Raw genomic sequence first — 8,978 nt, 5'->3', positions numbered from 1 at the left:
ACACTCTTTCCTTACCCCTAAACATTCTTTCCTTCCCACCCCCCCTTAAACACTCTTTCCTTCTCCGCCCCACCCTAAACAACCTTCTTTCCTTACCCCTAAACATTCTTTCCTTCCCACCCCCCCTTAAACACTCTTTCCTTCTCCGCCCCACCCTAAACAACCTTCTTTCCTTACCCCTAAACAGAACATTCCTTTCAATCCCCCCCCTAAACAACCCTTCCCTTACCCTCCCACCCTAAGACATTCTCTCTTCTTCCCTCCATTACACAACCTTTCCTTCTCCCCCCCCTAATCCTTCTTTCCTTGCCACTGAACCTTCCTTCCTTCCACTTCTATTCCTTCCCCTTCTATTCCTTTCCACTCTATTCCTTTTTCTTTTCTTTTTATTCCTTTCTCTTCTTTTCCCTTCCCCTTTTCTTTCTCTTTCCTATTCCTTTTCCATTAATAATGCATTGGAGTAATAGTGTAATAATGATGTCTAAAATTATTAAATTATTGAACTATTGAATTATTACTTACCTGATTGGTCTTGGGATAACTGTTCAAATTTCTCCATTATTGTCTTCGTTAAATCAAGGGAACTGGGACTGCCAGTACTGCCAGTAACGGCATTATTTGCATTCTGTATTGCTGTGGAAAGTGCTTCCGTTAATGTGTCTTCTGGGATTGTGTAGGAGTCATTTACTAGGATGTCTTCCATGGTGGATGATAGAGCATCACCACTACTTCGAGTGTTGTCCCCCAACGTGAATTTAACCAAACTTCCTTTATTCTGCTGTAAATTGTCTTTCCTCGCTGCCTCGTGCTCCGATGTTCCCGCCTGCGCCGTCTGCTTGCAGACCGTGGGCCAACTTCCCCACGGCACCTTTATCCTCCAGCCGTCCTTATTCCTCCTTTTTGTTTCCGTCCACTGCTTTATTCTACCCTGCAGAAGTGCCTTACCTACAATTAATTCCGCCTTGGTAACTTTTTTACATATATCAAAGTTCCCCGCGTGCTCCGTACGTAAGTGCTCCCTTAACTTCTCCTCCACTCCGGTCGCCACTTTCTCCTTAACCCTCTTTATGACTTCGTTCAAATAACAGTGGTCGCCATATATTTCAGATAAAGCAAGCATTCCCACAATGCAACGTGCATAAGCTCTATCATTGTTGAGTTCCGTAATTTGTGCTCCCTCATCATGTGCACTCGTACCCCCACGTCCCTTCTTCCTCTCCACTCCATTCATGAAATATTTTATTTCCAAAATAGCTTCGCACAATACTTTCCTATATTGCGGCTCCAACCCTTTTCCTTGCCAATTTTTTCCTCCGTCCTCCTTCCCCTTTTCGCAGAGCTTATTTATTTCATTGGATTCTGGTCTCGTCAGCCAATTGCCCAATGTGTCAAATTCATCTTCCAAGTTCTTCTTCATATTTTCCTACATAAGAACAGATGGGAGAACGGAACATGTAAATAAATATACACATATGTATATGTATATATGTATATATATATGTATGTATATATATATATGTATATATGTATATGTATATGTATATATGTATATGTATGTGTTCAACTTACCATAACACTGTCCGCCGATATGGCACTCTGCCCCTGGGTTTGCGCCGCCTGTATCCGCTGCTCCAACCATTTCTGCAACAACTCACTGTCACTCTGCGATGCCATTGTTGTATGTCTTCGTCGTCACAAAGAAAAAAAGAAATTTATATATATATTATATAAATATGTAATATATAGACTTAAAGAAGAGGAAAAGAAAAAAAAAAAAAAGAAAAAAAAAAAAAAAAAGGAAAGAATATTTTTTTCCCTTTCTTCTTTTTTTTCCTTCTTTCTTCTTTTCTATTCCGTTCCTTTCTTCTCTTCTTCTCTATTCCGTTCCTTTCTTTTCTTTCTTTAGAACCTTCTTTTTCTTCCCTTAAGAAACCTTCCTTCTTTTTCCTCCCTCAAGAAACCTTCTTTTTTCCTTCCCCCTTAAGAAACCTTCTTTTTCTTCCTCCTTTAAAAACCTTCTTTCCTTACCTGTAAAACCCTGTTTGTTTTCCCCCCTTTGAAACACCTATAGAAAAGAAGGAAAAGATTCTTTTTCTCCCCCCCTAAAGGTGGCTAAAACACCAGGCCATATACTTGTTGTTCTAAAAAAAACGAGGGAACTGAACCTTCTTTATCTTCCCCCTCTGAAAACCTTTTTTTTCTTCCCCTTAAGGGACCTTCTTTCTTCTTTTCCCCTTTAAATCTTCCTCCTTCTTCCCCCCTTTAAATCTTCTTTCTTCTTTTCTCCCCTAAGAAACTTTCTTTCTTTTACCCCTTTAAAACTTCCTTCTTCTATTCCTTTTAGAACCTTCTTTTTCTTCCTTCTTTAAAACTTCCTTCTTCTCCTTCCCCCTTAAGAAACCTCTTATTTCTTCCCTTTGAAAACCTTCTTTTACTTCCCTTTCGACCTATAAATCTTCTTTTTCTTCCCCCTTAAGAAACCTTCTTTTTCTTCCCCCCTCTAGTGAACCTTCTTTTTCTTTCCCCCTTTAAGGAACCTTCTTTTTCTTCCTCCTTTAAAACCTTCTTTCTTCTTTTTTCCTCCTTCAAAACCTTTCTTCTCTTCCTCTTTTAAGAAACCTTCTTTTTCTTCCTCCTTCCCTATAAATCTTCTTGTTTCTTCCCCCCCTAAAAAACCTCCTTATTCTTCCTCCCTTAAGAAAACTTTTTTATCTTCCCTTAAGGTGCTTAAGTACCAGGCCATATATTATTGTTCTAAAAAATCGAGGAAAAAGAACCTTCCTTCTTTCTTTTTCTTTCCCCCTTTAAGAAACCTTCTTTCTTCTTTTCCTTCCCTTTAAAACCCTGTTTGTTTTCCCCCCTTTAAAACACCTATAGAAAAAAAGAAAAGATTCTTTTTCTTCTCCCTAAATGTGGCTAAACGCCAGGCCATATATTATTGTTCTAATAACCGAGGAAAAAGAACCTTCTTCTTCCTTCCTTTTTTCCTCCCTTAAAATCTTCTTTTTCTTCCCCCCTTTAAATCTTCTTTCTTCTTTTCTCCCTCTTAGAACATTCTTTTTCTTTTCCCCCCTTAAGAAACCTTTTTTATCTTCCCTTAAGGTGATTAAAAACCGGGCCACACTATTGTTCTAATAACCGAGGGAACTGAACCTTCTTTCTTCTTTTCCCTCCTTCAAGAAACCTTCTTTTTCTTCCCCCCCTTCGAAAACCTTCTTTTCCTTCCCTCTCGACCTATAAATCTTCTTTTTCTTCCTCCTTCCCTATAAATCTTCTTTTTCTTCCTCCTTCCCTATAAACCTTCTTTTTCTTTTCCTCCCCTTTGAAAACCTTCTTTCTACTTTTCCTTCCCTTTCGACCTATAAATCTTCTTTTTCTTCCCTCTGAAACCTTTTTTTTCTTCCGTTAGGGAGTTAAGTACCAGGCCATATTATTGTTCTAATAACCGAGGGAACTGAACCTTCCTCTTCTTCCCTTTTAAACCTTCTTTCTCTTCACTCTGAAAACCTTCTTTCTTTCTTTTTCCCTTTAAGGAACCTTCTTTTTCTTCCTCCTTTGAAAACCTTCTTTCTTCTTTCCCCCTTAGAAAACCTTCTTTTTCTTTTCCCCCCTTTAAGAAACCTTCTTTCTTCTTTTCCTTCCCTTTAAAGAACCTAAATAAAAAAAAGAAAAGATTCTTTCTTCCCCCTAAGGTGGTTAAGTACCAGGCCATATATTGTTGTTCTAAAAAAACGAGGAAAAAGAACCTTCTTTTTCTTCCCTTTAAAAACCTTCTTTCACTACTCTTTAAACCTTCTTTTTCTTTCATCCCTTAAAATCTTCTTTTTCTTCCTCCTTTAAGAAACTTTCTTTTTCTTCCCTTTAAAACCTTCTTTCTTTTTCTTCCTCCTTTAAGGAACCTTCTTTTTCTTTTTCCTCCCTTAAGAAACCTTCTTTTTCTTATCTTATGAAACCCCCTTTTTCTTCCCTTTAAACCTTCTTTTCCTTTCCCCTCGAAAAACTTCTTTCTTCTTTTCTTTCCCTTAAGAAACCTTCTTTTTCTTTCCCCCTTGAAACCTTCTTTTTCTTCTTTCCTCCTTGAAAACCTTTTTCTTTTCCCCCTTTAAGAAACCTTCTTTTTATTCCTTCTTTACTCTTGAACCTTCTTTTTCTTTCCCACTTTAAGAAACCTTCTTTTTCTTCCTCCCTTAAGAAACCTTCTTTTTCTTCCCCCCCTTTGAAAAGCTTCTTTCTTTTCTCCCTTTAAACCTTCCTTCTTTTATTCCGTTTAAAACCTTCTTTCCTTACCTGTAAAACCCCGTTTGTTTTCCCCCTTTAAAACACGTATAAAAAAAAAGAAAAGATTCTTTCTCTTCCCCTAAAGGTGGCTAAACAACAGGTCATATTATTGTTCAAATAACGGAGGAAAGAACCTTCCCTTTCCCCTAAACCCCCATTCCTTATCCCTAAGTAGTCTTTCATTACCCCTAAGTAGTCTTTCCTTACTCCTAAGTAGTCTTTCCTTACCCCTAAGTAGTCTTTCCTTACCCCTAAGTAGTCTTTCCTTACCCCTAAGTAGTCTTTCCTTACCCCTAAGTAGTCCTTCCTTACTCCTAAGTAGTCTTTCCTTACCCCTAAGTAGTCTTTCTATACCCTTAAGCACCCTTTCCTTTCCCCTAAGTATTCTTTCCTTACCCCTAAATGTTCTTTCCTTACCCCTAAGTAGTCTTTCTATACCCCTAAGTAGTCTTTCTATACCCCTAAGTAGTCTTTCCTTACCCCTAAGTAGTCTTTCCTTACCCCTAAGTAGTCTTTCCCTTTCCCCTAAGTAGTCTTTCCTTACTCCTAAGTAGTCTTTCCTTACCCCTAAATGTTCTTTCCTTACCCTTAAGTAGTCTTTACTTCCCCCTAAGTAGTCTTTCCTTACCCCTAAGTAGTCTTTCCCTTTCCCCTAAGTAGTCTTTCCTTACTCCTAAGCAGTTTTCCCTTACCCCTAAGTACTCTTTCCTTACCCCTAAGCACTCTTTCCTTACCCCTAAGTAGTCTTTCCTTACCCCTAAGTAGTCTTTCTATACCCCTAAGTAGTCTTTCTATACCCCTAAGTAGTCTTTCCTTACCTCTAACGTACATACCCATTCCTTTAGGGTGGTTAAGTGCCAGGCCACATTGTTGTTCTAATAACCTAGAAAAGAACCTTTCCTTTCCCCTAAACCCTCATTCCTTATCCCTAAGTAGTCTTTCTATACCCCTAAGTAGTCTTTCCTTTCCCCTAAACACTCTTTCCTTCCTTCCCCCCTAAGTAGTCTTTCTATACCCCTACGTAGTCTTCCCTTCTCTCCCCCTAAGTAGTCTTTCCTTACCCCTAAGTAGTCTTTCCTTACCCCTAAGTAGTCTTTCTATACCCCTAAGTAGTCTTTATATACCCCTAAGTACTCTTTCCTTCCCCCCCCTAAGTAGTCTTTCCTTACCCCTAAGTAGTCTTTCCTTACCCCCCCTAAGTAGTCTTTCCTTACCCCTAAGTAGTCTTTCCTTACCCCTAAGTAGTCTTTCCTTACCCCTAAGTAGTCTTTCTATACCCCTAAGTAGTCTTTATATACCCCTAAGTAGTCTTTCCTTACCCCTAAGTAGTCTTTATATACCCCTAAGTAGTCTTTCCTTACCCCTAAACCTTCTTTCCTTCCACCTGACACGTTCTTTCCTTCCCCCCCCAAACAACCCTTTCCTTCTCCCCCCCCCATAGACACTCCTTCCTTACACCCCCCTAAGTACTCTTTCCTTACTCCCCCCCTAAATACTCTTTCCTTACTCCCCCCCCACTAAACAATTTTTCCTTACCCCCCCCAATAAACAATCTTTACTTACCCCTCCCCCCAAACGCTCATTCCTTCCTCCCCCTATGGAACACTTTTTCCATCACCCCACCTCCTAAACACTCTTTCCTTACCCCTAAACCTTCTTTCTCTTCCCCTTAAACCTTATTTCCTTCTTTCCCTTTCCCCTTTTCCTGCTCTTTCACTCCCTCCCCCTTCCTTCTCCTTTTCCTTCTTTCCTTCCTTCTCTTTCCTTCTCCTTCCTTCCGTTCTCTTTCCTTCTCCTTCCTTCCGTTCTCTTTCCTTCTCCTTCCCCTTACTTCCTTCTCCTCCTCCTTCCTATTCCTTTTCTTTTTCTTATTCCCCCTCCGCTTTCCTTCTCCTTCCCTTCTTAATTCTTTTCCTTCCTGAAACCATTCTTTTTCTTCCTTCCTTAAACCTTCCTTCTTTACTCTTCCTTAAGCCATTCTTTTTCTTCCTTCTTTTCTTCCTTCCTACATTCTTTCTCTTCTTCCTTCCTCCAGAATCATCCCCTTCCTTCTTTTCTTCCGTCCTTCATTATTCTTCCTTCCTTAAACCTTCCTTCTTTTACCCTTTCTTCTTTTACTCTTCCTTCCTTCATTCATTCTTCCCTCCCCTTCATTCATTCATTCTTCATCCTTCTCCTAATTCCTTATCCACATCCCTTCCCTGTTCATTCCTTATTCCTCATTCCTTATCCACATCCCTTCTCCTTTCATTCCTTATCCACATTCGTTCTCCTCATTCTTTCTCCTTTCATTCCTTATCCACATTCCTTCCCTGCTCATTCCTTCTCCTCATTCGTTATCCACATGCCTTCCCTGCACATTCCTTCTCCTCATTCCTTCTCCTTCCATTCCTTCTCCTTCCATTCCTTCTGCTTTCATTCCTTATCCACATTCCTTCTCCTTTCATTCCTTATCCACATTCCTTCTCCTTTCATTCCTTCTCCTCATTCCTTCCCTGCCCACTCCTTCTCCTCATTCCTTCTCCTCATTCCTTCTCCTCATTCCTTATCCACATCCCTTCTCCTTTCATTCCTTATCCACATTCCTTCTCCTCATTCCTTATCCACATCCCTTCTCCTTTCATTCCTTATCCACATTCCTTCTCCTTTCATTCCTTATCCACATCCCTTCTCCTTTCATTCCTTCCCTGCTCATCCTTCCTTCCCCACCTTCCTTAAAGACCTTTCTATTCCTTCCTTAAACCATTCTTTCTCTACCTCCCTTCCTAAGAGACATATCCTTCCTGTCCTCCTTAAAGACATTTCTATTCCTTCCTTAAACCTTCTTCTTTCTCTGCCTTCTTTCCTAAAGGACATTTCATTCATTCCTTAAACCATTCTTTTTCTGCCTCCTTTCTTAAAAGACATTTCTATTCCTTCCTTAAACCACTCTTCTTTCTCAGCCTCCTTTCCCTAAAAGACATTTCCCTTCTGTCCTCCTTAAAGACTTCTCTATTACTTCCTTAAACCACTCTTCTTTTTCTGCCTCCTTCCCTAAAAAACATTTTACTCCTCCCCTAAACCTTCTTCTTTTTCTGCCTCCTTTCCTAAAATACATTTTACTCCTCCCTCAAACCACTCTTCTTTTTCTGCCTCCCTCGAAGACATTTTATTCCTTTATGCTTTGCTTCGATTCTTCTACATTTTTTCTCTCTTCCTTCCTCAGACAAAGTAGACGTACATGGTTGGGTTCCGGGTTCCGGGTTTTTGGGTTCCGGGTTTTTGGGTTCCGGGTTCTTGGGTTCCGGGTTTTTGGGTTCCGGGTTTTTTGGGTTCCGGGTTTTTGGGTTCCGGGTTCTTGGGTTCCGGGTTTTTGGGTTCAGGGTTTTCTGGGTTCCGGGTTTTTGGGTTCCGGGTTCTTGGGCTCCGGGTTCTTGGGTTCCGGGTTTTTGGGTTCCGGGTTTAGGGTTCAGGGTTTAGGGTTTAGGGTTTAGGGTTCAGGGTTTAGGGTTCAGGGTTTAGGGTTCAGGGTTTAGGGTTTAGGGTTCAGGGTTTAGGGTTTAGGCTTCAGGGTTTAGGGTTTAGGGTTTAGGGTTCAGGGTTCAGGGTTTAGGGTTTAGGGTTTAGGTTTAGGGTTCAGGGTTCAGGGTTTAGGGTTCAGGGTTTAGGGTTTAGGGTTTCAGGGTTTAGGGTTCAGGGTTCAGGGTTCAGGGTTTAGGGTTTAGGTTTAGGGTTTAGGGTTCAGGGTTTAGGGTTCAGGGTTTAGGGTTCAGGGTTTAGGGTTTAGGGTTCAGGGTTCAGGGTTCAGGGTTTAGGTTTAGGGTTTAGGGTTTAGGTTTAGGGTTCAGGGTTTAGGGTTAGGGTTTAGGGTTTAGGGTTTAGGGTTTAGGGTTTAGGGTTTAGGGTTTAGGGTTTAGGGTTTAGGGTTCAGGGTTTAGGGTTCAGGGTTTAGGGTTTAGGGTTTAGGGTTTCAGGGTTTAGGGTTTAGGGTTTAGGGTTTAGGGTTTAGGGTTTAGGGTTTAGGTTTAGGTTTAGGGTTCAGGGTTTAGGGTTCAGGGTTCAGGGTTTAGGGTTTCAGGGTTTAGGGTTTAGGGTTCAGGGTTTAGGGTTCAGGGTTTAGGGTTCAGGGTTTCAGGGTTTAGGGTTCAGGGTTTAGGGTTTAGGGTTCAGGGTTTAGGGTTTAGGGTTCAGGGTTTAGGGTTCAGGGTTTAGGGTTCAGGGTTTAGGGTTCAGGGTTTCAGGGTTTAGGGTTTAGGGTTTAGGGTTTAGGGTTCAGGGTTTAGGGTTCAGGGTTTGGTTTAGGGTTCAGGGTTTAGGGTTTAGGGTTCAGGGTTCAGGGTTTAGGGTTCAGGGTTTAGGGTTTAGGGTTTAGGGTTTAGGGTTCAGGGTTTAGGGTTCAGGGTTTAGGGTTCAGGGTTTAGGGTTTAGGGTTCAGGGTTTAGGGTTCAGGGTTCAGGGTTTAGGGTTCAGGGTTTAGGGTTTAGGGTTCAGGGTTCAGGGTTCAGGGTTCAGGGTTTAGGTTTAGGGTTTAGGTTTTAGGGTTTAGGGTTCAGGGTTTAGGGTTTAGGGTTTAGGGTTTAGGGTTTAGGTTTAGGGTTTAGGGTTTAGGGTTTAGGGTTTAGGGTTTAGGGTTCAGGGTTTAGGGTTTAGGGTTTAGGGTTTAGGGTTTAGGGTTTAGGGTTTAGGTTTAGGGTTTAGGGTTTAGGGTTTAGGGTTTAGGG

General features: G+C 41.2%; 1 protein-coding gene across 1 annotated transcript in view; it reads right to left on the bottom strand.

Moving 5' to 3' along the window:
- PKNH_0000700 (SICAvar, type I (fragment)) overlaps positions 1-1,674 on the bottom strand; it is a gene marked incomplete at both ends in the record, with an annotated part of 5,423 nt that extends 3,749 nt beyond the window's left edge. The window contains 2 exons of the mRNA XM_039113435.1: positions 523-1,423; positions 1,570-1,674. Of these exons, the coding sequence (XP_038970101.1) occupies positions 523-1,423; positions 1,570-1,674 (1,006 nt within the window). The remainder of the gene's footprint in view (positions 1-522; positions 1,424-1,569) is intronic.
- Between the last annotated feature and the right edge of the window lie 7,304 nt (positions 1,675-8,978).

The sequence above is a fragment of the Plasmodium knowlesi genome (genome assembly GCF_000006355.2).
Source record: "Plasmodium knowlesi strain H genome assembly, contig: PKNH_00_4, whole genome shotgun sequence".
In the NCBI taxonomy this organism is placed as follows: Eukaryota; Apicomplexa; class Aconoidasida; order Haemosporida; family Plasmodiidae; genus Plasmodium; species Plasmodium knowlesi.
Note: the sequence above shows the minus strand (reverse complement) of the source record. Positions and strands in the feature narration are given on the sequence as shown.